Raw genomic sequence first — 27620 nt, 5'->3', positions numbered from 1 at the left:
AGACGACGGAAGGTCAAGCTAATAAGAGTAAGCACAGGTTTGCACAAACAAATGCCCACACAATCCCTCCCGCCGTCTGACCTTGGATTCCAATCAACTTACGTCTCAGCACAGGAAAGCACACAAGTCTTCAGGGAAGCGTCCCACACACACACGGATCCCAAGCGTTTGCCCAGATTACCTTGCCCGACGCAATTTGCAATTGCTCCCAAGCCCCATTTTATGCCAGTTACAAATCTTCATCACTGTCAGCTGTCCTCCTTAACCCGGGCGTTTCCTCATCACTTTCCTCGTCAGAGCTGGAACACCTCTGACTACGCCCAACAGCATCTCCAGCTGTGGATCCCGTCCCATCCCTCCAGCTAAGCCATGGGTCTAATCCTGAAGGTCCCCATTCATCTTCTGTCCCATCATGGCCAGTGGCACCCAATTCCTCCCTTACCCGAGTCCAATCCATCTCATCCTCCTCTGAGCTAACCAGCCCCTCCTCCATTCTCTCCGTAAACCCTTCGAAAGATTCTTCGTCAGATGGTGCTGCAAATATGTCTCGCAGTCTTTTTCTCTCTCGCTCCTCGAGAGTATCTGACTCCCGAGGAGTCTTACGCCCACGTCTGTCAGTAACAGAGCCATGAGGCTCAATCATAACACTATCCCCTCTCACAAAGGCCTCCTCCCCCGATGGCGGAGAAGTGGCAGTGATACCCTCCGCTATAGCACCACGACGACTAGAGGTATCAAGTTTCAACAGTGAACGATGAAAGACTGGATGGACCTTTAAACTAGACGGTAAACGCAAACGAAACGCAACGGAAGAAATTTTTTTAACGATAGGAAAGGGACCCAAATACCGAGGCGCAAACTTTCCCCCAGCCTGTTTAATATGTTTGGAAGATAACCACACCAAATCCCCTTCTTCCAACTCCTCCCCTGCCTGCCTGTGGCGGTCAGCCTGAGTCTTCTGCGTTGCCTTAGCTTCCAGCAGTAAGCGACGGGCAACATCATGCAATGCAGCCATTTCCGTAGAGCGGTACACAGGGTCCGAAGAGACCACATTGGTCGACGGCGCCACACCTCCCCGTGGGTGAAAACCATAAGTTAGCTCAAACGGCGTATGCTGACTAGATGTGTGCACCGCATTGTTGTAAGCAAATTCCGCCACCGGTAGCCACTTCACCCAAGCCGTGGGTTGGTCTAAACAAAAACAACGCAGATATTGCTCTAAGAGCCCATTAACCCGTTCCGACTGTCCATCCGTTTGCGGATGGAAAGCTGAAGAAACGTTTAACTTAGTCCCCAAACACTCATGGAAATGTTTCCAAAAGCGTGACACAAATTGCGGAGCCCTATCTGAAATAATCACCTCGGGTGCTCCGTGCAAACGATAGATGTGCTTAGTAAATAGTAAGGCCAACGTAGGGGCCGCCGGAATGGTTGAACAAGGAATAAAATGAGCCAGTTTACTAAATAAATCCACCACCACCCAAATACAAGTATAACCCCCAGACTTAGGCAAATCTGAAATGAAATCCATGGAAATGATTTGCCATGGCCTGTCCGGAACAGGTAAAGACGACAACAACCCTCTAGGGCGCCCAACAGGCGTCTTACTCTGCTGGCAAACGGCGCAGCTGTCGCAAAAGCGCAGAATGTCTTGCCGCATCTTTGGCCACCAATAGCTCCTGGTAATGAGCTGCACGGTCTTGAATCTGCCAAAGTGCCCAGCCATGGGTTCGTCATGGTGGGCTCTAATCACCTCCAACCTGAGGGCCCCCACTGGTACGTAGACCTGCCCCCTGCGTACCAATACTCCGTCTTGATCTTGTAGATGCGGCAGTATGGTACGGTTACCTGCTGAGAGCAGCATCAGTTGCTCCTGTGTCCACACATCATCCCTCTGAGCCGCAAGGATCTGGTCATGTAACCCGAGCTCATTATCTACAACACACAGAGAGGCAGTAGGCAAGATGGTCTGACATACAACCTGCTCATTGGTCTTAAACTCCGGCTTGCGGGATAAAGCATCGGCCCGCAAGTTTGCCTTCCCCTCTACGAACTGCACCTTGAAGTTAAACCTGGAGAAAAACAAAGCCCATCGGATTTGACGCTGGTTTAACTTCTTTGCTGTTTGCAAGTGCTCTAAGTTCTTGTGATCAGATCTGACCACGATCTGGTGCCGTGCCCCTTCAAGCCAGTGCCGCCACACCTCAAACGCCACCTTAATCGCCAACAACTCCTTCTCCCATATGGTATAGTTCTGCTCGAAGGGTGTTAGTTGCCGCGAGTAAAATCCACAGGGACGCAAGGTCCCTGAGGAGTCCTTCTGAGACAATACAGCCCCCAACGCGTAGCTAGAAGCGTCCGCTTCTACCACGAACGGTTTGTCAACATCAGGATGGGTTAGTATGTTGTCCGATTGAAAACTAGACTTAAGTTGTAGAAACGCCTCGTGAGCTTCCCGCCCCCACACAAATGGCTGTTTCTTGCGCAGAAGCTGCGTCAAAGGTACCGTGAGCTTTGCAAAATTCGGAATAAACTCCCGGTAGTAATTAGCGAAACCTAAGAACCTTTGTACATCCTTCTTAGTTTTCAGCTCCTGCCATGAGTTGACGGCGTCAACCTTATGTGGGTCCATTTTAAGTTCCCTACCTGACACTACATGACCTAGGAACTCCACTTCAGGCACATGAAAGACGCATTTGGAAGCCTTGGCGAAAAGCCCATTAGCCCGCAGTCGGTGCAGAACCTGCTTGACATGTTGACGATGTTCTTTCTCGTCCTTAGAAAAAATCAAGATATCATCCAAATAAATCACTAAAAATTGGTCAATTAGGTCCCTGAACACATCGTTCATGAACCTCTGGAAGACCGCAGGAGCATTACAAAGCCCAAAAGGCATGACTCGGAACTCGTGGCATCCGAAACACGTGTTAAATGCCGTCTTCCATTCATCCCCTTCCCGTATACGGATTAAGTTATAGGCCCCCCGCAGGTCAAGCTTGGTAAAGACCTTAGCCCCTTGCACCCTTGATAACAGTTCCGAGATTAAAGGGAGCGGGTACCTATCCCGAATGGTGTATTTGTTTAGGATCCGATAGTCGCAGACCAACCTAAGTTCCCCAGTCTTTTTGGCTACAAAGAATACTGGTGCCGCAGTTGGAGAACTAGATGGGCGAATAAACCCCTTGGCTAAATTTTCATCTAAAAACTCCCGCAAAGCTTGCCTTTCCGGTACAGTCAAGGCATACAGCCTCCCTGCTGGCAGTTTCGCACCTTCTGCCAGCTTGATGGCGCAATCATATGGCCTGTGCGGTGGTAATTTGTCCGCTTCTCTTTTACAAAATACATCAGAGAACTCCCCATACTCAGCAGGCACTCCCTCCATATCAGCATGAGTAACGTTTAAAGTGCAACAATCCTGCCTCTTTAAGATCACTTTACGTGTTGCCCAATCCACTTGTGGGTTTACTACAGCTAGCCAATCCATCCCCAGGATCACATCATATCTAGGCAAGCTCGTAATATCCCACACAAACGTTCCCGTTACTCCCTGCACCTCCCACGTTACTGCTGAGGTTTCCTGGTTAACCACCCCAGTCTCCAGCAGTCTCCCATCTGCTCCCTCCACCCACACGTCGCATGCCTTGCGCACTCTAGGAATGCCATGCTTCTTAGCAAACTCAATATCTATATAGGAGACCGTAGCTCCTGAGTCCAGCAGTGCCAGAGTAGAAACAAGTTCCCTTCCCCCAACAGATAATGTAATGGGTACGAAAACATGCTTCCTCCCCTCAGTTGACTGCTTGAGGAGCCCTAGTGCGTTGGACTCACGTCGCACTAGGGCTGGCCTTTTCCCGAAAGCTGGGAAGGTTTCACATTACAATTTTTGGCAAAATGCCCAGCATTCCCACAGTACAAACACAAGCCCAGCTGCCTCCTACGGCTCTTTTCCTCTGTAGACAGTTTTTTAAAGACCCCAAGCTCCATGGGCTCTTCCCCCATCACCACAGGTGCCCTGGTTACATGCATGGGTGGCGCACACATTGCTTTTGAGTGTTTACGAGCCTCGAACCTTGCGTCTAAACGCAGCACCTTAGCTACTAAGGCGTCCCAGCTTTCAGCCGGCTCCAAGCGTGCTAATTCATCCTGGAGCATATCACTTAACCCGGCAGTAAATAAAAGCATGAATGCATTTTCCCCCCAATCCAGCTGGTGGCGATACAGGTTAAACTTATTTAAGTAATCCAAAACAGTCCCCTTTCCCTGTTTCAACCGATACAGAGCCCACCCAGCGTTCTCCGTGCGGAGAGGATCCCCAAAAGTATCAGTTAACAACTTTTTGAAATTATTCAAATTGTCCTTGACTGGGTCATTTCCCAAAATTAAATTAGTGGCCCATTGTCCTGCGGGACCGGTCAACAAACTCAAAATAAAAGCCACCTTACTAGTGTCAGTAGGAAAAGCATGAACACTGAGCTGTGAAAAATAAAGCTCCACTTGTGCCAAAAAGGTTGGCAACTTGCACCTGGTTCCGTCAAAGCGTTCAGGAGTCAAAACATGTCCTTTCACAGCAAAAGCTGTTTGGCTTACGGTAAAGGCCGTTTGCAATTGGTCTACTTTGGCTCTTAACTCATCCATCGTCTTCCTGACGGGTTTATTGCTGCAATAAACTTTTTATGGGCGTCGGGCAATCTGTCAAAGACAGAACGCCACAAGATTCAAAGTAACAGAGTTTATTAGATTACAGAACTCAAAAATGCCCGTAAAAACACAAGGGCCAGGCAGTTTTTTGCCTTTAGTAGCAAAAAGGGACAAAAGTAAATGTTCAAAAGATAAACCGGATTAAACCGGAGTTTAATCCGGGTAAAAACAAACTGCTTGCTTCAGCCTAGGTATTAACAGAACAAAAGCCAAGGAACAAAAGATACAAAGAATGCAACTAATTGGCAGCAGATTCCTCTCTGCTGCCAGCACTGTGCTTAGAGTAACTTGCGTCGCTCCCACACACACACAGTAGACAGGATCTCCAACACGAGCAATTCAGCCAAGGATTGCAGAAGTAGAGTAGACCAGTTCCGTTCCGTAGATCAAAGCCAGAAGCAGACGTTTGTAGTTTTTCCAAGTCCAAGAAGGGGGGAAGACAAGCCGTGGTCAGTTCAGTCCGGGTTCTCAAAGCAGGAGATGGCGTCCGTCAGAAAGACGACGGAAGGTCAAGCTAATAAGAGTAAGCACAGGTTTGCACAAACAAATGCCCACACAATCCCTCCCGCCGTCTGACCTTGGATTCCAATCAACTTACGTCTCAGCACAGGAAAGCACACAAGTCTTCAGGGAAGCGTCCCACACACACACGGATCCCAAGCGTTTGCCCAGATTACCTTGCCCGACGCAATTTGCAATTGCTCCCAAGCCCCATTTTATGCCAGTTACAAATCTTCATCACTGTCAGCTGTCCTCCTTAACCCGGGCGTTTCCTCATCACTTTCCTCGTCAGAGCTGGAACACCTCTGACTACGCCCAACAGCATCTCCAGCTGTGGATCCCGTCCCATCCCTCCAGCTAAGCCATGGGTCTAATCCTGAAGGTCCCCATTCATCTTCTGTCCCATCATGGCCAGTGGCACCCAATTCCTCCCTTACCCGAGTCCAATCCATCTCATCCTCCTCTGAGCTAACCAGCCCCTCCTCCATTCTCTCCGTAAACCCTTCGAAAGATTCTTCGTCAGATGGTGCTGCAAATATGTCTCGCAGTCTTTTTCTCTCTCGCTCCTCGAGAGTATCTGACTCCCGAGGAGTCTTACGCCCACGTCTGTCAGTAACAGAGCCATGAGGCTCAATCATAACAATAAATATACAATTATAATAGCGTATTATTATTATACTGTATTATATTATAATATTATTATCAATATTAATGTATATACAATATATTATAAGTATAGCATAATATAAGCATTATATATTACTATATTGTACTATGCCACTATATTTCAATATGATTAGTAAATATTACATGTAATATAAATATACAATTATAATAGTGTATCTAGTTGCAAAGTCAATCAGTGAGGATAGCCTGGCTGTTGTTGCCTGGAGGCATCCTCTGCTTGGCCCGTGAAAGCCTTCGACAATACATTCAACATGCTTACCTTCTTTTCTGAAATTCTGATATGCTTATTGCACATCTATATATATGTGTGTGTGTGTGCACACACACACACACACACACACACACACATATATATCCCACAGCAATGGGGTCATGGCGAGGCCGTCATGGGTCTTTGCACCTGGAAACCAGGATCGCCTGTCTCATCAAAGCCCCCCCCCCCCTCCTTTGCTCCGTTGCAGGGATCGTGTTAGACTCGGGCGACGGCGTGACACACAACGTGCCCATTTACGAAGGCTACGCCCTGCCCCACGCCATCATGCGCCTGGACCTAGCCGGCCGCGACCTGACCGACTACCTCATGAAGATCCTCACCGAGAGGGGATACTCTTTCGTCACCACTGGTAAGCAGGTTATAAGCACAACAACAACAACAACAAGAGATCTATTGGCGTAAGTGAGTCTTGCATAGCTTTGCAAGCACTAAAGCCTGGCCTGGATTCCCTGCCCCACCGACATGGAGCTGGTTTCAAATACGACCCCATTTCCAATTGTCTACTAATTTTTATAAAGAAAACATTGTGAAAGAGCAACAATTTTTGTCATATATATATATAAAAGGGTAATGAAATTTCGGTCTAGGACAAAACAACAAAACTACACATCCCAGAAACACTAAACTTGGCAGCACAACCCCTCATCCATGCCTCTACATTCATTCAACAAAAAGAAAAATAAAGTCCTAATTAGAGGGAGAGGAATAATTGTTTTTATCCAATTGCTGCCAGTTAGAAGGCTATGCTCCCCCCACTTGGTCTCCTAGCAACCCACTCAGCCCAGGGCACAGGCAGAGTTAGGCCTCACTTAGGCCTCTTCTACACTGCCTATAAAATACAGATTATCTGATTTTAACTGGATTATATGGCAGTGTAGACTCAAGGCCCTTCCACACAGCTATATTACCCATTTATAATGGACTTAATGTAAGGTAAAACCTTTACCCTTGACCTTAACTACCACCAATTCTTCAATACTTTATTTCCCATACCACCAGACTTCGCCACATCAACGCGTGGCTGGGCACAGCTAGTTCTTATATATATAAAAGGGTAGTGAAATTTCGGCCTAGGACAAAACAACAAAACTACACACCCCAGAAACACTAAACTTGGCAGCACAACCCCTCATCCATGCCTCTACGTTCATACAACAAACAGCTCCAGCTACTCCAGAAAATGGCCAGGCTTTCAGACTGCAAGGCTATTCACTGCTATTCCACCTGGCCAACAAAGGATTCCCATAAGTCACAGCAACGCGTGGCTGGGCAAAACTAGTATGTATATGTATATATATATATCTCCCTCCATTGGGGTCTGAGCCCACCCACCCTTCCTCCCTCCGCAGCCGAGCGAGAGATAGTGCGCGACATCAAGGAGAAGCTGTGCTACGTGGCGCTGGACTTCGAGAACGAGATGGCCACGGCCGCCTCCTCCTCCTCCCTGGAGAAGAGCTACGAGCTCCCCGACGGGCAGGTCATCACCATCGGCAATGAGCGCTTCCGCTGCCCAGAGACCCTCTTCCAGCCCTCCTTCATTGGTGAGACACTGGGGGGAATTGGGGGGTTGCATGGTCATCTGTCAGGAGGGGTCGGGTGGTGTCTCCCTGCCTGGCAGAACGGGTTGGACTGGTTGACCCTTGAGGTCCCTTCCAACTCTAGGGTTCTACGAATCTATCATTGAGGGTGTGAGGAAGCTAATAACGGCTGCTACCAATTTGTAAATATACAACCACCAAAGACTCAGAAAGGAGACCTTTTACTTTTTCCCTTTCTTCTTCTTATTCACTTTAGATGGTAGCGTAACTTGGTTTATAATATATGCGACAGAGGCTTAGGTGTTGGAAGAACAATAACAAGTTTATTCCGGCACAGAGCTTAGTGGTTACAATGTTGTTTCTCACTTAGAGGCACTTTTATTAACAGTTACAATACTAGAATGAGATGAGTCAAACTCTCTAAAGTGTCACTTCTTTTACTTAAAGTAGTTAGAACTTCTTTCTCTGCTACTTTTAAACCGCAGTCACCCCTGTGATATACGATCACAGATTCTCTGTTCCTTACCAGGACACAGACTACATTAAATAAGTCACCAAACTTATTTTAATCTGACTCAAAATAAACAATTGAGTCCCCTTGATCCCCTCAACCTAGGATCAATCTTCCCTGTGCCTCATCAGAGCACAGACTGACTTCTTTTTTTAAACTCTGCACTTCTTCAACAAACCGGCAGTTGGCTCCGCCTACTTCTCCATGGCAACCAGCCTCTGAGTGCTGAGATGCAATAACTGTAATACTTACCCTTTTAAAACACAAACACACAATTAAACATAACATCTTTAAACCAAAAATTCGTACTTAATTACAGAGGGGCTAGATGGTTATCTGTCGGGATGGATCGGATGGTGTCTTTCTGCCTGACAGAATGGGTTGGGTTGGATGACCTTTAAGTTCCCTTCCAACTCTTAGGTTTCTAGGAGTATGCTTCTCAGGGGAACCCTGGGTTCACCGAGAGCCTACTGCAGTATTAAACTGGGTTAATTCTGCAGTGTGGACGTCCGTTAAGCGCTCTCTTTCTCCCCGCAGGCATGGAGTCAGCGGGGATCCACGAAACGACCTACAACTCCATCATGAAGTGCGACATCGACATCCGCAAGGACCTCTACGCCAACAACGTCCTTTCGGGGGGCACCACCATGTACCCCGGTATCGCCGACCGCATGCAGAAGGAGATCACGGCCTTGGCCCCCAGCACCATGAAGATCAAGGTGGGTCCTCAAAAGAGAGAGATATAGTTCCCTTGGGTCTAATACTTCTGAAACTCGTATTTTGTGCATGGGCACCATTTCTGCTCCTAACGGCTCAGAGACAACTGGCTTATCAGTCTAACAACTGAAAACCGAATTGCCTTGCATAAGAAGTGCATGTGGTTATATACCACTGAAGAGGAGATTTTACTCAACCTATATACAGTAGAGTCTCACTTATCCAACACTCGCTTATCCAATGTTCTGGATTATCCAACGCATTTTTGTAGTCAATGTTTTCAATACAGTAGAGTCTCACTTATCCAACATAAACGGGCCGACAGAACGTTGGATAAGCGAATATGTTGGATAATAAGGAGGGATTAAGGAAAAGCCTGTTACACATCAAATTAGGCTATGATTTTACAAATTAAGCACCAAAACATCATGTTTAACAACAAAATTGACAGAAAAAGTAGTTCAGTACACAGTAATGCTGTGTAGTAATTACTGTATTTACGAATTTAGCACCAAAATATCATGATTTATTGAAAACATTGACTACAAAAATGCGTTGGATAATCCAGAACGTTGGATAAGCGAGTCTTGGATAAGTGAGACTCTACTGTACATCGTGATATTTTGGTGCTAAATTCCTCAAATACAGTAATTACTACATAGCATTACTGCGTATTGAACTACCTTTTCTGTCAAATTTATTGTATAACATGATGTTTTGGTGCTTAATTTGTAAAATCATAACCTAATTTGATGTTTAATAGGCTTTTCCTTAATCCCTCCTTATTATCCAAAATATTCACTTATCCAACGTTCTGCCGGCCCGTTTATGTTGGATAAGTGAGACTCTACTGTGTGTGTGTGTGTGTATATATATATATATATATATATATCGTTCAATTATTATTTTGTTATTATTATAGTATATTATCATATTATTACCATTATATAAAACATATTTGCTTATCCAACATTCTGCCGGCCCGTTTATGTTGGATAAGTGAGACTCTACTTACATAAAGCTCAAATTTAAGATAAGACTGTCCAACTCTGATCAAATCCTTATTCTCATCTTCTTCAATGTAAATGTGCTTATGTATCCTTTTAATAATAATAGAGTAAAATAATAATAATAATAATAATAAAAACTCAGCCGCTCTCAGGACCTCAAGACTGAACTTCAAAGACTCTGGCAGAAACCAATGCAGGTGGTCCCGGTGGTGATGGGCACACTGGGTGCTGTGCCAAAAGATCTCAGCCGGCATTTGGAAACAATAGGTATTGACAAAATTACGATCTGCCAACTGCAAAAGGCCACCCTGCTGGGATCTGCACGCATCATCCGAAAATACATCACACAGTCCTAGACACTTGGGAAGTGTTCGACTTGTGATTTTGTGATACGAAATCCAGCATATCTATCTTGTTTGCTGTGTCATAATAAAATAAATACAGGATAATAATACATGTAATAATAAAGAGAGTAAAATAATAAATGCAATAATAATAATAATATCGGGGGAAATGATAAATGTATTATTATTATTAATAATAATAATAATAATGGCATTTGGAAACAATAGACATTGACAAAATCACGATCTGCCAACTGCAAAAGGCCACCCTGCTGGGATCTGTGCGCATCATCCGAAAATACATCACAGAATCCTAGACACTTGGGAAGTGTTCAACTTGTGATTTTGTGATATGAAATCCAGCATATCTTTCTTGTTTGCTGTGTCATAATAAAATGATAATAATAATAATAATAATAATAATAATAATAATAATAATAATAATAATAATAGATACTTGGGAAGTGTTTGACTTGTGATTTTGTGATATGAAATCCAGCATATCTATCTTGTTTGCTGTGTCATAATAAAATGATAATAATAATAATAATAATAATAATAATAATAATAATAATAATGGATACTTGGGAAGTGTTTGACTTGCAATTTTGTGATATGAAATCCAGCATATCTATCTTGTTTGCTGTGTCATAATAAAATGATAATAATAATAATAATAATAATAATAATAATAATAATAATAATAGTAATAATAATAATAGATACTTGGGAAGTGTTTGACTTGCAATTTTGTGATATGAAATCCAGCATATCTATCTTGTTTGCTGTGTCATAATAAAATGATAATAATAATAATAATAATAATAATAATAATAATAATAATAATAATAATAATAATAGATACTTGGGAAGTGTTTGACTTGCGATTTTGTGATATGAAATCCAGCATATCTATCTTGTTTGCTGTGTCATAATAAAATAATAATAATAAAAATAGAGTAAAATAAATGTAATAGTAGCAACAATAATAGAGAAAAATAATAAATGTAATAATACCAATAATAATAGAGAAAGATAATAAATGTATCATATATTCTCGAGTATAAGCTGACCCAAATATAAGCCAACCAGGATCCTCACCCGAGTATAAGGCGAGGGGGGCTTTTTCAGTCTTAAAAAAAGGGGCTGAAAAACTAGGCTTATACTCAAGTATATACAGTATTTATTTTCTAATTTTCTCCACTCTGTTATATTCCAAAACCTTGACTCCTCTCCCTGCTCTTCCCTTGCTAGATCATTGCCCCTCCTGAGCGGAAATACTCCGTCTGGATCGGGGGCTCCATCCTGGCCTCGCTCTCCACTTTCCAGCAGATGTGGATCAGCAAACCCGAGTACGATGAAGCCGGGCCCTCCATCGTCCACCGGAAATGCTTCTAAAGCCGCCCGGCGCCCAGCCCGACACGGAAGGAGCTCCTTCCTTTGCCGCTCTTTCTAGCCCCCTTCTCGCCCCTTGAAAAGCATTAAAAGCCTTTTTTCAAGCCACCGTTGCCTGTGCCTCTTTTGTCATGTCGTGTCGAACCACGACATGTCACAACATTTGAAAAACGCCCTGTTTTTATGTGTTATTCGTGTTTAATTGCGCGGCTACAAAAGGCCAAAAAACGCGAGATTTCCAGGTGCGGGAATATCCTGCTTTTGAGCCGAATATCCAGATCTTCGCATGTTTGTACTGTGTTCCTTTTTAATTACACAGCCCTTGCTTTGAACGTTGTTGTTCTACTCCAGAAACGTCATATTTGTAAAGCTAGAGGCAACGGCTACAAAAGGCCAAAAAACGCGAGATTTCCAGGTGCGGGAATATCCCGGTTTTTAGCTAAATATTCTGATCTTCACGTGTCTGTACTGTACAGTAGAGTCTCACTTATCCAACACTCGCTTATCCAACGTTCTGAATTATCCAACACATTTTTGTAGTCAATGTTTTCAATACATCGTGATATTTTGGTGCTAAATTCGTAAATACAGTAATTACTACATAGCATTACTGCATATTGAACTACTTTTTTTGGCCAAATTTGTTGTATAACATGATGTTTTGGTGCTTAATTTGTAAAATCATAACCTAATTTGACATTTAATAGGCTTTTCCTTAATGCCTCCTTATTATCCAACATATTCGCTTATCCAACATTCTGCTGGCCCGTTTATGTTGGATAAGTGAGACTCTACTGTATTCCTTTTAAATTGTGCGGCCCTTGCTTTGATAGTTGTTGTTCTACTCCAGAAACGATGTTTTTGTAAAGCCGGAAGCAACGGCTACAAAAGGCCAAAAACCGTGAGATTTCCAGGTGCAAAAATATCCCGTTTTTAGCTGAATATCTGGATCTTCGCATGTCTGAACTGTATTCCTTTTTAATTGCACGGCCCTTGCTTTGAAAGTTGTTCAATTCCAGAAACGTCGTTTTTGTAGACCCGGAAGCAACAGCTACAAAAGGCCAAAAAACGCAAGATTTCTAGGTGCGGGAATATCCCGGTCTTTAGCCGAATATCTGGATCTTCCCATGTTTATACTGTATTCCTTTATTATTGCGCAGCCTTGATTTGAAAGTTGTTCTACTCCAGAAACGTTTTTGTAAAGCTAGAAGCAACAGCTACAAAAGGCCAAAAAACGTGTGATTTCCAGGTGTGGGAATATCCCGTTTTTTAGCCAAATATTCCGATCTTCGCATGTCTGTACTGTATTCCTTTTTAATTGCCTGGCCCTTGCTTTGAAAGTTGTTGTTCTACTCCAGAAATGTTGTTTTTGTAAAGCCTGAAGCAACGGCTACAAAAGGCCAAAAAACACGAGATTTCCAGGTGCGGGAATATCCCGGTTTTTAACCGAATATCCGGATCTTTGCATTATTCCTTTTTAATTGTGCGGTCCTTGCTTTGAAACTTGTTATTCTACTCCAGTAACATTGTTTTTGTGGCACAAACTTGGTTGAATTGGTTGAGACTAGAAGAGAGACATTCATTGAAAATATATTGCGCAAAGACTGTGCCAGGGCTCTGGAGAGTGCTACAAAAGGCCAAAAAACGCGAGATTTCCAGGTGCGGAAATATCCCGATTTTGAGCCGAACATCCGGATCTTCGCATGTCTGTATGTCCCTGCAATCAGAAATCATGGAATTTTTATCTGGGTTTGTTCCTGGGTTTTACCACATCTTCACATAACTTAAATTCTACTGAGTTCTACACTTAAAATCTAGTATTTTGTGGGTCCACTACATTTGTTTTGGTTGACTTCATCTGATTACACTGGGAAGTGTTCAGAAGTGCTCAGAAGAAGAGATTTCAGTCTAACCACATTCCATAATAAAAAGGAGTTTTTCCCTACCTTAGGATCACACTGCACTCAATTGTCTTGCATATTTTTCAATGAAGAAGTTTCCACACTGCTTTTTGGTACTTCAACTCCCACAATTCCCAACAGCTGATATTATTATCAATATATGTATACGTACGTGTGTATATATATATATATATATATATATATATATATATGAGAGAAGTGGGTAATAAATAAAATAAAACAAATAAGACAAATAAAATAAAATTATTATCAAGAGAGGCTCAGCTGGTGTTTTGGACTACAACTCCCAAAATTCCCAACAGCTGATATTATTATCAATATATGTATATGTGTGTATATCTATATCTATATCTATATATATGAGAAGTGGGTAACAAATAAAATTAAATAAAACAAATAAGACAAATAAAATTATATTATTATCAACAGAGGCTCAGCTGGTGTTTTGGACTACAACTCCCAAAATTCCCAACAGCTGATATTATTATCAATATATGTATATGTGCGTATATCTATATCTATCTATATATATATATGAGAAGTGGGTAACAAATAAAATTAAATAAAACAAGTAAGACAAATAAAATTATATTATTATTATCAACAGAGGCTCAGCTGGTGTTTTGGACTACAACTCCCAAAATTCCCAACAGCTGATATTATTATCAATATATATATATATATATATATATATATATATGAGAAGTGGGTAACAAATAAAATTAAATAAAACAAATAAAATTATATTACTATTATCAACAGAGGCTCAGCTGGTGTTTTGGACTACAACTCCCACAATTCCCAACAGCTGATATTATTATCAATATATGTGTACATATATATATATATATATATATATATATATATATATATATATGAGAGAAGTGGGTAACAAATAAAATTAAATAAAACAAATACAACAAATAAAATTATATTATTATTATTATCAACAGAGGCTCAGCTGGTGTTTTGGACTACAACTCCCACAATTCCCAACAGCTGAGATATATATATATATATATATATATATATATATGAGAAGTTGGTAACAAAATTAAATAAAACAAATAAAATTATATTATTATTATTATTATTATTATTATTATTATTATTATAATATATTATTATCAATATAGATATAGATATTGAATTAATTTCAAAGTTCCCTGCTTGAGTATAGATGAAGCTCTCTGTCTCTGTCCCTTCTGGCAATGGCTGGTGTTGACGTTAAAGAGATCTAAACAAACTGTTGCTGCATTTCTTCCGGGTGCATTCCGATCCCCTCTCCCGCGGCGTGATGACGTCATCTGCGTTCTCGCCCTCCACTCTTGCTGCCCCGCAAATGGCTGCCGCTGGGACGAAATTCCGCCATCTTGGACGCTCGCGGGAGAGGCTGACTCCGCCTGAGCGCGCATGAGCTTTGGGTGCGCATGCGCAGTTAGCCTCTCCCGCAAGGGTCCAAGATGGCGGCGCGCTCTCGTTGCGTGGTAACCGGCAAGAGGCTCTCTGTGGAAGGGAATATCGGTATGTAATAATAATAATAATAATAATAATAATAATAATAATAATAATGATGTCGAAGAAGAATAATAGGAGTGATGTCCTGTCGTTGAGAAGCCCCTTGTAGGGGAATAGGGGAAGGCCCTCTGCACATGCCTCAAGGCCCTCTTGCCCAGGAGTAGATATGGGTGTTTTAATCATGTTCTGTGTTATCTATCTATAAAAATCGATACAGACATAGATACTTACTCTGCTCTTCTTGACCCCTTTCCAAATGCCACATACAGTAGAGTCTCACCTATCCAATATTCACTTATCCAACGTTCTGGATTATCCAACGCAGTCTGCCTTTTAGTAGTCAGTGTTTTCAATACATTGTGATATTTTGGTGCTAAATTCGTAAATACAGTAACTACAACGTAACATTACTGCGTATTGAACTACTTTTTCTATATGTTGCATAACATGATGTTTTGGTGCTTAATTTGTAAAATCATAACCTAATTTGATGTTTAATAGGCTTTTCCTTAATCCCTCCTTATTATCCAAGATATTTGCTTATCCAAGGTTCTGCCAGCCCATTTAGCTTGGATAAGTGAGACTCTACTGTATTATTATATTTTAGTGTATTTATTGTGTTTATCTGAGGAGAGACACGCTTTGATCTTTTATTCTGTAATATGTGACATTATTTACGTATTCTACTTATTATTATTACTATTCCTTATTATATTACTCTCTTCAGGACAGTAGTATATAACTACACGTCTATTTAATGCCATTCTTCTGATTCATAAACCCAGCTGTTGAACTGTGCTTTGAAAGCTTTGATCTTTCTCTGTTGTAATGTGACATTATTATTCATACTTAGTTATTCCACTTATTATTCTTATTTAATTATTCTTATTTTCTTATTCCACTTATGATTATTCTCATTTACTTATTCCACTTATTCTTATTTACTTATTCCAGTTTTTATTATTCATTTACTTATCCTACTTGTAATTATTTTTAATTATTTAATCCACTTATTCCACATATTATTATTTATTCTTATTTCACTTATTCTTATTTACTTATTCCAGTTTTTATTATTAATTTTCTTCTTCTTCTCCTCCTCCTCCTCCTCCTCCTCAAATGGGAACCAGTGCAGGAAGGTCAAAGGCTTGTGAGCTTATGAGCTCTTGATAAGTCCATCTCTGTTAGTCCTTCTCTGAAGCTTTTAAAGCTCATGAGCAGGGCTGTGACACAGTCCTTTTTTTTTTTTTTTTTTTTTTGCTGAAGGCTTAACAATAAATACAAATGGATACACACCGTCCTTGATCTCCCTTCTTTCTCTTCCAGCGGTGGGCAAATCCACATTTGTGAGGCTGCTCCGGAAGGCCTTCCCGGATTGGCGCATGATTCCGGAGCCCGTTTCCAAATGGCAGAAGGTCCAAGGCCCTGGGCCCCATCCGGTGAGAGCCAAGCAGCAATACCAAAAGTTGGCAAACTGCAGGACTAACCTGGTTCAAGATAGTTTGTTTCCTTCTTTTGCCATTTTGTCATCAAATTTGTAACAGAAAAAAACACATACATAAAATAAAACAATGCTTATACTTCAGGCCTGGGTCAACTTGAGCCCTCCCTCCATCTGCAGAAGCCTTAGCCAGTAATTAAATTTATTTATTTATGTATTGACTACATTTATATCTTGCCCTTCTCACCCCAAAGGGGACTCAGAGCGGCTTACAAATTATATGTACATACAATATATTATATTATTAGCATAGCACAATATAAGCCTTAAATATTACTATATTGTACTATACCACTATACTATAATATTATTAGTAATATTACATGTAATATATAATTGATATTATTATATTGAATTATTATTGGTATTATATTGTGTTACATTATAATATTATTATCAATATTATATGTACAGTATATACAATATATTATATATTAATTAAAGAAAACCTGGCACTGGATAGAATGGGCCCCAAGTTTGGGGGGGGTTAAGCAAGGAATATAGTTAAATAGGTTCACAAAAGAGCCCTGCTTCCACGGTCTCGCTGTCCTTTTTCTTCTGTCTCGCTCTTAAGCACCCATCTCTCATTTCCCAACAGAACTCCCATCCTCAGGGCCTTGGGAACTTGCTCCAGATGGTCTACCAGGACCCTGCGCGGTGGGCCTACACCTTCCAGACCTACTCCTGCCTCAGCCGCCTCAAGGCCCAGCTGGAGCCACTGCCCACAAAACACCCAAACGCACATGAGGCAGTCCAGGTCTTTGAGAGATCTGTGTATAGTGACAGGTAGAGAATTATTTTTTACGTCACTGGGAGTGTGTTGAGTCAAAGGACGAGGGCTAGTTAGGCAGAGGAAGGGAAATATCCCTGAACTCTACTACCTTCCAGACATACTTTGGTGGCAAGTTCTTGTTCTGGCAGGCGGGTGGCCTTTAAGGTCTGTTTCAACTTCACTCTCATTCCATATATAAGAATGTGTTTCCTTTGGCTTATAATGCATTTTATGATGAGTCCTGGATTTATTGGGTCAAACGTTGGTTTGAGTTGAGGTTCTACCTTCTGCTGTTCACTCTGAAGACTTCTCTGAGCCTTTCCTGGCTTGGCTGTTGTTCCACAAAGGTCTCACTCTCTGGCTTCCCTTCTCTCCCAGGTATGTCTTTGCCAAAAACCTCTTTGAGACGGGCCACTTGGCCGAGACGGAATGGCTTATCTACCAGGACTGGCACTCCTTCCTCCTGCAAGCCTTTGAGGGCCAGCTCGGCCTCCATGGCTTCCTCTACCTCCGGGCGCCTCCAGAGGTAACGGGGAATGCAGCAGAAATTGTTCGGGTGTCCACTGGCTCCCTTCTTCGTGGGGTTTTCCCAAGACTTGTTGTCAAGTTCCTTCAAATGGAGTAATTGATTATGACAGCCTCTATTAGGTTTTTCTTTGCCTCCTTCTGGAACTGAGAGAGCATATGACTTGCCTAAGGTCACCCAGTGGATTTCCTTGACTAAGAAGGGAATGGTTACCCCTAAGAGGACCTTGCAGTGTGGGGCTGTGGATGCCAGAGTTTTGTCTTCTTTTGCACTCGGGTTTGTTTTTTGCTGCCCTGGAGTCTAGGACTCAGAGCAGTGGGTTCAAATGGCAGGAAAGGAGATTCCACCTGAATATCAGGAATATCAGGAGCTGTTCAACAGTGGAACTCTGCCCCGATGTCTGGTGGAGGCTCCTTCCCTGGAGGCATTAAACTGATGCTGGATGGCCATCTGTCGGGAGAGCTTTGGTTGTGCTTTTCCTGCCTGGCAGATAGGGGTTGAACTAGAAGGCCTATGCGGTCTTTTCAAACTCTGTTATTCTATCATTCTATATCAAGGACCCAGCCTTCCAATTTCAATGGGGTGGGAAACATGGCTGATTTGTGGAGCCATAGATAGTGCTGGTGGGGTGGTGGTGGTGGTGGTGTTTGACAGGTCCTCAAGTGCTGTTCGCTCTCTCTCCTTTCAGATCTGCATGGAGAGGCTGCGCCGGAGGGCCAGGGCAGAAGAGAGTGGGGTCCAGCTGCAGTACCTGGAGCAGCTCCATATGCAGCATGAGAACTGGCTTCTGGAGAAAAGTACCCAGTGAGTAGCAGGAGCTGGTTGGGAACGGGGTCAGGCCGGTTCCTTCCTTCCTTTGAGGACTATGAAAGGAAGAATTTAACACTTTAAAATATAAAAATCAGCTGACAACCAGTCAAAACCAGGTAGATTTTGTCAACAGCCCTGTTTTGATCTGGCGCCAGATTAACATCAACAAACCTGCTCATCAGGCCTCCAAAGGCCGTCGCTTTGACTGATGTGTCCCATAGGACCGCCTTCTCCCTAAGACCTCTGAGATGAAATAGCTTAAAACCCTCATCCTCATTAGAGAGTCTTCACACATTTCTTGCTTCCTGGGGAAAAGGTGAACAATTCCAAATGCATGCTAGAGAGACCAGTCAGAGGAGTGAGCCAAACTCCACAGCAGAACTGAAGCCTCACAAAGGCTATCAACACAGAAAATCCCCCTTTCTCTCTGCAGGGTCCATTCTGAGAGTGTAAGGGATGCCCCTGTCTTGCTGCTTGATGTTACAAAAGATTTTGAGAGTGATCCAAAGGAGCAAGGGAAGCTCATGAGCCAGGTAAGAGGGTCCCTAAAGCTCGGCTTCTCTGACCTATTTCACTGTCAATTAGGTCTGTTACATTCCTCTGATTCCTTGGGCCTCCAATGATCCCTTTGGACAGAACACGTAATGACTTATGGGTCTGTTTCTTTACAAGCGTCCTTCCGCTTCCCGCAGGTGAAAGCATTCCTGCAGTTCCTCTCCCCGGAGGCCCCCCAGGCCTTGCCTTCCGCTGCCTCCGCTGCGGCTTCCTAGCCGAGAGAGAGATGCACCCCAGGGGCCAAATGACTTTCAGAACGGCTTTACTATTTTAACTTGGAAACCAAACCAACTTCGTTCAACCTGAAAGGAAGAGCTTGTGTCGGCTGGAGGGACCCCTAGGTCCTTGGCGTGAGAAAGGAGGAGGTGGAGGAACTGTGGCAAGAACGCTTGGAAAAGTGGGCTCTGCCTGGGTCTGCCTTGTCCTGGCTAAAGCAGTGTTTACAGAGGCCCACTTCCAGGGGAAAGACGAGTGATCCCTTCAGTCTGGCAGATCTCTCATCTGCGTGGTTGATCCTTGGCTCTTCCCTCTTCCATACCTGGAGTTCCATTTTTTAGGGCAGGCATGGACCAACTCCTACCCTCCCTCCAGGTGTTTTGGACTTCAACTACCAGCTGTTAGGAATTGTGGGAGTTGAAGTCCAAAACACCTGGAGGGAGGGTCAGAGTTGGTCCATGCCTGTCTTAGGGGAAAGAGACTGAAATCATACAATGTTATGTCAGATTCCCTTTGGCCCTGTCGACCCTTGTTGCCCAACGTGATGAGGAAAAGTGATGCAGTATTATGGTTATTTTAAAAATTAATTTCTTTATTATTTTATTTTATTATGACACATCAAACAAGATAGATATGTTGGATTTCATATCACAAAATCTGGCTTATTTATACCCTGCTTTTTCTCAAAGAGGCTTCCATTAAAAAGCATTTCAAAACAATTTAAAATCTGGGTTGCTCTGAGTTTTTTGGAAATGCAGGAGGAGGAGTTGGTCGGATGGCGTTCCAAGGCGTTTTCATCCCACCTGAGGCTCTCCCTCCCTCTTTTCTTCCAAAAGTCTCATTGAAGCAGAAAAATCCATCTTTTGTCTGCCTGGCTGTCTTACATCTTCTTCTGGATTTATATTGCTGCTGTGTTTCTCCGAAAGGATGCTGTAAGCTGTTAGGAATTGTGGGAGTTGGAGTCCAAAACACCTGGAGGGAGGGCCGAAAGTTTGCCCATCCCTGGCTTTGAGTTTTGCTGCTCCGTTTGCTTTTCACAGATTTCACTGCACTGATCTGCACTTTGGTGGGTTTGTAGATTCCTCCTAAATTATAATGCCCTGTGTTTAAGGTAATAAAATGAATCTTTCTGAAAAAGATCTCGTGCAGGTTTTATTGGGAGAAAGGTGTCTCAGGTGAAGCTTTTTCCTCAATCCTTATTTCCACAGCAAGCCAAATTTTCCAAAATCCGTTGATCACGGGGACGGAAAGTGAGACGGAATCCTATGAACGAGCACAAACACAAAAGGAAACCTATAAAGATGTTCACCTTTCCCTATGCCAGTGATGGCCAACCTATGACACGCGTGTCAGCACTGACACGCCTAGCCATTTTTGCTGACACGCTGCCGCATGCAGATTGATTGGATTACTAATGTCTTTTGTGACCAAATTTGGTGTGATTTGGTCCAGTGGTTTTGTTGTTTACTCCATGGGAATTATGCACATTACATTTATGTGTGTGTGTGTATGTATGTGTATGTGTGTGTATATATATATATAATTCTATTATTATAGTATATTATTATATTATTACTATTATATTATTCTTATATTATTCATTATTCATGACTACATTGAAACTACAATAGAGGGAAATCAGCGTGGAAACTGCAAGAGGTGCCATAGATTGTTGTACATGGAAATAATGGTAGTAAATAGTTTTTGATTTATTAAATACAGTTATATATTACAATTATACATTTTTGTTATTTAAACTATACATATTGCGAAATTATGGTTTTTTTCTCGAAGTCATGCTAGGTTTTTTGGTGAATTTTGACACACCAAGCGTAAAAGCTTGCCCATCATTGCCCTATGCCATCCAAACTTTTATATATATATTGGATGAAGTTACACTTAAGAAATGTGCCTGTTCCATACAAACTCAGCTTAAGAACAAACCCACAGAACCTCTCTTGCTCGTAATTTGTGGACTGCCCGTATTTCTTTTGCAATCCTGCCTTTCTCTCACAAATAAGGTGCAGGAACAAACACACAATATGAATCAAAGTGTCGAAGCAGAATTGTAACAAAAACACACCAGTAAACAGAAAACAGCTCATTCTGCTGTGAAGTCACAAACTGCTGTGAAGGCTCAATTGACTAATTTTGTGGAAAAGCATAAGTTCTTCTTTGCCAGGTTCTCATGGATTCATTTGACATCCTTTACACATCGAATGGCAACTCTGCATTTCCTCTGGAATCTGGGGGAGAAGAGCAGTATATAAATAAAAATAAATAAATTCAGCCTACAGGTGTAGTAGGCAGTGGACCTTAAGATCTCATTCCCGGCCATCAAACTTCAGTCCAAACTCTTGCAAAGCCTGAGAACTTAAAGTGAGGTCCTTCAATGGACTAGGGTTGCATGGAAACCCTGGGTTCGGTCTGCTGTACGGTTGTGTCCGAAACAGCATCAAAGAGCCAGCTCTGGTGCCCCAAAAAGGCTTCATGGGAGTCAAATTGGGACAGAGCTGCAGCCAAACTGGGGGTCACTGGGAAACAAAAATAAGGGGAAAGATAGGAGAGTGAAGAGCCTCCAAAATGAACAGCATATCTGCAAGTACGTCATGCTTCTTGTGCAGAGTCTATGGGGCACTTGCAAAAGTAAACGTCTCTCCTTTTCAGCACAAAGGTGATGGTTCTGTGAGAGAAATAGTTTTTAAATACCTGAATTGTAGAAATCCCCCCGGCTCCCCGGTTGGTTGCCCCTGCTTTCTTGATAGCCATCTATAAATGAGATATTATAAGAAAAAAAGGGCTCCCAAGGGTTTAACTGACAAGTACCCACTAATGGGAGAATAACAATGTATTGGATATCGTTAAACTTTGTATTATGTGCAACCATGTGGTCCAACCTGTGGCTTGTTGGCCTTTGTCCTTCTTACTGGAAAAAATATTTTAATTATGCAATTCAATATTAATTATGGAGTTCGTTTTCTTTCTGGAATGTCTCTGGACCTCACATTCCTATACAGTAGAGTCTCACTTATCCAACATAAACAGGCCAGCAGAATGTTGGATAAGTGAATATGTTGGCTAATAAGGAGGGATTAAGGAAAAAGCCTATTAAATATCAAATTAGGTTATGATTTTACAAATTAAGCACCAAAACATCATGTTACGCAACAAATTTGACTGAAAAAGTAGTTCAATACGCAGTCATGCTATGTAGCAATTACTGTATTTACGAATTTAGCATCAAAATATCATGATGTATTGAAAACATTGACTACAAAAATGCGTTGGATAATCCAGAACGTTGGATAAGTGAGACTCAACTGTATTAAAGTTTGGCCTTTGGGTAACTACAGGTTGGGCCGCGCTGATGCACAATAAATATTAATGAATATAAATGTCAGATGGTTCTTTGATTTCTTGATGTAATGTATATTATTATTTATTGTATTGTTTTAATTGTGTTATGATATGTTGTTTTTATATTTTATTATATTGTACTGCTCTGGGCATGGCCCCATGTTAGCCGCCCCGAGTCCCCATTGGGGAGATGGTGGCGGGGTATAAATTATTATTATTATTATTATTATAAGTGGTGACAAAGCCCAAACTGTTGCATTCACAGTATGATGAATGGTAGTTACATTGACCATGTAGCAAGCTGTCTTGTTTATTTTCTTGATTCTTTGTAAAGGATGAGCAGACCCCAGATCCACAACTGGTTTTGACTTCCTCTAGCAGAGAGGGAGGGGGGAGAGAGGAGGGGCGTGGCTTCCTGCTCTGTCCCCGCCCCCTCCTGGGCCAGGGCCACGCCCCCTCGCCCCCTCCTCTTGGTCCTCCCTCCCTCTGGTGGGCTTCCTGTGTCTGCTGCTGCTGCTGCTTCTGGGAGGCGAAGGGAGCCGGAGTTGTGGGGTGGGGGAGGCACCTCTTTGTTCCCCTCCAGAACAGGGCGGGGAGGGTGGCTGGGTGGGGGGGGGGGGTCTCCGTTTCGGAGCCCAGAGAACGGAGGAAGGGGCTCTGGGGTGGGTGGGGAGGGGGATGCCTTAGCCTAGGAAGGGGAGGGGGAGGAGGAGGACGGCTCAGAGACCCCCACCCTTGCTGGGAGGGAGGGAAAGAGGGAGTGGGGTGGGGGGTCTTGGCTCTGCAAAAAGCAAGGCCAAAGGGATTGCCCAGCTGAAAGAATCTAAACTTTTAAGCCCAGGGATTCTTTCCCCCAAAAGCAGGGGAGGGGGAGACAGACCATAGACCCCCGCCCCACATTCCTTGCAGAAAGACTTCTGTCTTTGGGGAAAGACCCCCTCCTCGGTCCTTGCAGAAAGGACCCCTCCTTCCTTACCCAAAAGACCCCTCATTTCCTACAAAGGGATCCCTTCCGCCTTTGGGAAACCCCCCCCCCCCACCCATTTCTTACAAAAGGAGCCCCACTTTGGGAAACGACCCTCCCCTTCATTCCTTGCAGAAAGGACCCCTCCTCCTTTGGGAAAAGACCCCCAATTTCTTACAAAGGGATCCCCGTCTTTGTCAAAAGAAACCCCTCATTTCTTGCATTTCTTTGGGAAAAGACCCCTCCTCGTTCCTTGCAGAAAAGATCCCTCTTTTTGGGAAAAGACCCTCCTCATTCTCTGCAGAAAGACTTTCCCCTTCTTTGGGAAAAGACCCCCAATTTCTTCCAAAGGGATCCCCAGTCTTTGTCAAAAGAAACCCCTCATTTCTTGCAGAAAGACCCTCCTTATACTTTGCAGAAAGACTTTCCTCTTCTTTGGGAAAAGACCCCTCCTCATTCCTTGCAGAAAAGATCCCTCTTTTGGGAAAAGACCCTCGTCATTCTTTGCAGAAAAGACTTCCCTCTTCTTTGGGAAAAGACCCTCATTTCTTCCAAAGGGATTTCCCCATCTTTGTGAAAAGAAACCCCTCATTTCTTGCAGAAAGACCCCTCCTCATTCCTTGCAGAAAAGATCCCTCTTTTTGGGAAAAGACCCTCCTCATTCCCTGCAGAAAATACTTCACCCTTCTTTGGGAAAAGACCCCCCACCCATTTCTTCCAAAGGGATTCCCTTAATATTCCTTGCCCCACAAGCGTGCCCTGCTGCCCCCCTTTAGGGCTTCCAGGATGCGACCCCTCCAGGCCCAACTTCCTTCCCCAGAGAGGAAGGAAGTTGGGCAAAAGATGAGGCAGTGGTGAGGAGGGGTCCGCCTCCTAGTTCCTGAGGGTCTTTCTTCCTGGGCACGGCTCCTCTTCTTTCCCTCCGAGCCATGGAGGAGAACGCGGCCCTTCTGCCGCTCCTTTGCGCCCCCAAGGAGGGCTCCATGGGTCTCCCACCCCCTCTGCCGTCCTCCTCGGGACCCCCGAAGAAGACCAAGCGGCGCCGCTGCGGGGTGTGCCCGCCGTGCCTGCGGAAGGAGAACTGCGGGGCTTGCACCCACTGCTTGAACCGCAAGACCAGCCACAAGGTCTGCAAGGTGCGCAAGTGCCAGGCGCTGGAGAAGGAGAAGAAAAGGAAGAAGAAGAGAGCCGAGGAGGAGGCGGCAGCGTCAGCAGCGTTGGCATCTGGACACCTGGCGCAGGTAAGTGCTCCTCACATCTCAAAACCATGCTCATTGTGCCACTCAATCCTTTGTGGGGTTAGGATTCCAGCTCGCGGCCAACAACCACTTAGGAATGCGCTCTGGGTTTTGGCCTGAACTTCAGGAGAGCAACTCATCCCCACAATGGACACAGAACCAAAGAGTGCTGTGGGTTGCGTGGCTTCTTCGCATGTGGTTCTGAGAACTTGCCATGCGCTTGGTTTTGGATGTCAAGTAGATGTCCACCTTTGAGCGGGAGAGGAGCCGCTGGGTGTCATTGTGGTTGTGTTCCCTCTGTGCCGATGCAAGTTACAAGAGTCTTGTGTGCTGTGTGGCTCCTTTGCATGTGGCTCTGAGAACTTGCCATGCGCTTGGTTTTGGATGTCAAGTGGATGTCTGCCTTTGAGCGGGAGAGGAGCCGCCAGGTGTCATTGTGGTTGTGTTCCCCCCGTGCCGATGCAAGTTTGTGCGTCATTGCGCGGTGTGCATAGCGTACACACACCCTTTTCAAAGCAAACAGTCCCCATAGTTGGCAAGAAGGTGGCAGAGGAGCAGCCAGAACTTCTCAGGTAGTTTGATGTGTCGAACGGATGGAGAATCCTTTCTAACATGCTAGGGTTTATCTCCTCCTTGGAGACTTTCCACAGAGTGGTGACCAATGGTTCATGGACCAGTCCGGTCTGTGCAGCGCCACTTGGGCATTGCTGGCTTACAAGGCCACTAAGAGCCGTGCGTTGGCCAGCGGAGCAGCGGTGTCCAGGAGGCGTGTGCCATGCCATGTGACACGGCGGCAACCTGTGCAGCTGGGATGACAGCATGGCGGCACATTTGAAGGGAGCTTGGCTCCGGTTGCCATGTGGGTCTGGCGGACGTCAAGGGCTGGGGAGGCTGTTTTCGCGCCGTGAGTCTGGGATGATGAGACTGGCCGCGAGGAACCCTCTGCCCCGCTCTCTCAGTTCGCGCTAGACTCTTTCTGCGCACACATTCCTGATCTGCCAGAAGGAACGGTTACAAAAGTCTCCGCTTCCTTTCTGTTTCTGGTCTCATGGCTCCATGGCCTTGTGGAAGGCGGTGAATCTGCTCCCGGCTTTAACCTGAGCTTTAAGGGCGCTGTCCAAGGGATTGGGATCAGCACCGTGGGAAGGACAGACGGACGGACGGACGGTGCCGCTAAACGTTGGCCTCAAGCCCCAGAGCGTATTCACCCTTCTAGTCAACAGCATCCCATCCTCGCTTAGTGGGACCTGGTGCCTTGAAGGCACATTTTTCGGCACATTTGCGTGGGGCTGGGGCTTGTTTAAAAGGATTGGAGAGTTTGCCCATTTGGGGTCTTGGACAACGGAGCGTTTGTGGGCCTGGGAAAGGTTGAGGGCCACAAAAAGGGCCACGGTGTTTCGGAAGATTGTATCGCCTTTGTTTGGGAGGAATGGCTAAAGGTTGCCGAGAAGTGGTTGGTGGGCTACTGAGTTATCCAGAAGGCTTCCTTGGGATTGCTGAGAAGGAAGGAAGGAAGGAAGGAAAGAAGGAAGGAAGGAAAGAAGGAAGGAAGGAAGAAAAGAAGGAAGGAAGGAAGAAAGCAAGGAAGGAAGGAAAGAAGGAAGTTCTCAAAGTTGATGAGATTTGAGCATTGGAAAGAGTGAGACAGCCTCAAAAGTTGGTTTCAAAGAGGGAAAGACCATTTCAGCCACTCAATCCACCAATCGGTTTCTACTTAGACTTTCCCCCTAAGACTCAGTGTAGCTTGCGTGATTAAAAAAACAGAATGGCTCAAAATATGCAGAAAAGATCAGATTTAGGAGAAAATAACAGTAAGAGAGGTTGCGTGGAATGAATTTTCATGGCCAGATTTTGTCTTTGTGGATACATTCTGGAACTAGATGATGCTGTGTGGACAGGGGAACAAAACCCCAGCTGGGGGTCACCATACGTTGACTTGTGTGTTGGGACTCCACTAGACCAGGATTCGAACCCCTGCTCCGCCGTGGAAACCCACTGGTTGAATCTCCAAAGGGTCACCACGTTGTCAGAGTTGTTTATCGTGGAAAGTGTGGCAGAGCTCATTGTTAGCGGAAGCGTTTGCGAGCGGAGTGGCCTGCTGTGGAGTGTCTCTCCTCCTTCAAAGTGTGGAATTCAATGGGGAAGCCTTGCGTGGTGGACTGCGTCACCCTTCCAACTTGGTTCCTGACTAATTTTTGGCAAAGCCTTTGCACATGTTGGGACAGGCAGAGAGGCTGCTGGGCAGATGTTGGGAGGGAGATAAAGTGTAGTGGAGACCCTTTCCCCCCATGATAATAATGTGGATTTCCCTTCCTCTTGTCTCAGCCCCATTCTTAAGTAGAAGTCGTTTGTAATTCGGATGTTTGTAAGTTGGATGTTTGTATTTCGGGCCCCTTTGTGTGTACTGGGATGGACGCAAGGGCCAGCGCAGACGGTGCGTCTAGACGGGCTCTGTTCCAGCGCTGCCTCACCTGCCGCCAGGAGCAGCGCACCCTCCGGCCTCCTTCCAGCTGCGCAAACGGGTTCGGCCACCCTTTCCCCTCCTGCAAAATTGCACCGGCGGCCG

General features: G+C 44.1%; 3 protein-coding genes across 3 annotated transcripts in view; all 3 read left to right on the top strand.

Annotated features, from left to right (window-relative positions):
• The window catches only part of LOC100553537 (actin gamma 2, smooth muscle), a 30027-nt gene extending 18244 nt beyond the window's left edge, over positions 1-11783 (top strand). Inside the window, exons 6-9 of the mRNA XM_003228229.4 lie at positions 6348-6509; positions 7510-7701; positions 8747-8928; positions 11535-11783. Of these exons, the coding sequence (XP_003228277.1) occupies positions 6348-6509; positions 7510-7701; positions 8747-8928; positions 11535-11678 (680 nt within the window). The 3' untranslated portion in view covers positions 11679-11783. The remainder of the gene's footprint in view (positions 1-6347; positions 6510-7509; positions 7702-8746; positions 8929-11534) is intronic.
• A 3177-nt stretch (positions 11784-14960) lies between these two features.
• dguok (deoxyguanosine kinase) lies at positions 14961-20632 on the top strand. The gene is made up of 7 exons (XM_062961100.1): positions 14961-15121; positions 16442-16554; positions 17215-17402; positions 17767-17914; positions 18603-18718; positions 19158-19257; positions 19417-20632. Exons 1-7 carry the CDS (start codon positions 15061-15063, stop codon positions 19492-19494), a joined length of 804 nt encoding a protein of 267 aa, XP_062817170.1. The 5' UTR covers positions 14961-15060; the 3' UTR covers positions 19495-20632.
• A 2971-nt stretch (positions 20633-23603) lies between these two features.
• tet3 (tet methylcytosine dioxygenase 3) overlaps positions 23604-27620 on the top strand; it is a 70769-nt gene continuing 66752 nt past the window's right edge. Inside the window, exon 1 of the mRNA XM_008121818.3 lies at positions 23604-25057. Coding sequence (XP_008120025.2) covers positions 24746-25057 — 312 coding nt within the window. The 5' untranslated portion in view covers positions 23604-24745. The remainder of the gene's footprint in view (positions 25058-27620) is intronic.

This window comes from Anolis carolinensis, unplaced genomic scaffold (genome assembly GCF_035594765.1).
Source record: "Anolis carolinensis isolate JA03-04 unplaced genomic scaffold, rAnoCar3.1.pri scaffold_8, whole genome shotgun sequence".
NCBI lineage: Eukaryota > Metazoa > Chordata > Lepidosauria > Squamata > Dactyloidae > Anolis > Anolis carolinensis.
Note: the sequence above shows the minus strand (reverse complement) of the source record. Positions and strands in the feature narration are given on the sequence as shown.

Coding starts and splice junctions, on each gene's coding strand:
- dguok (XM_062961100.1), top strand. CDS start 15,061: ATGGCGGCGCGCTCTCGTTGCGTGGTAACCGGCAAGAGGCTCTCTGTG. Junction 17,403..17,766: donor AGATCTGTGTATAGTGACAG/GTAGAGAATTAT, acceptor CTTCTCTCCCAG/GTATGTCTTTGCCAAAAACC. Junction 19,258..19,416: donor AAGGGAAGCTCATGAGCCAG/GTAAGAGGGTCC, acceptor CGCTTCCCGCAG/GTGAAAGCATTCCTGCAGTT.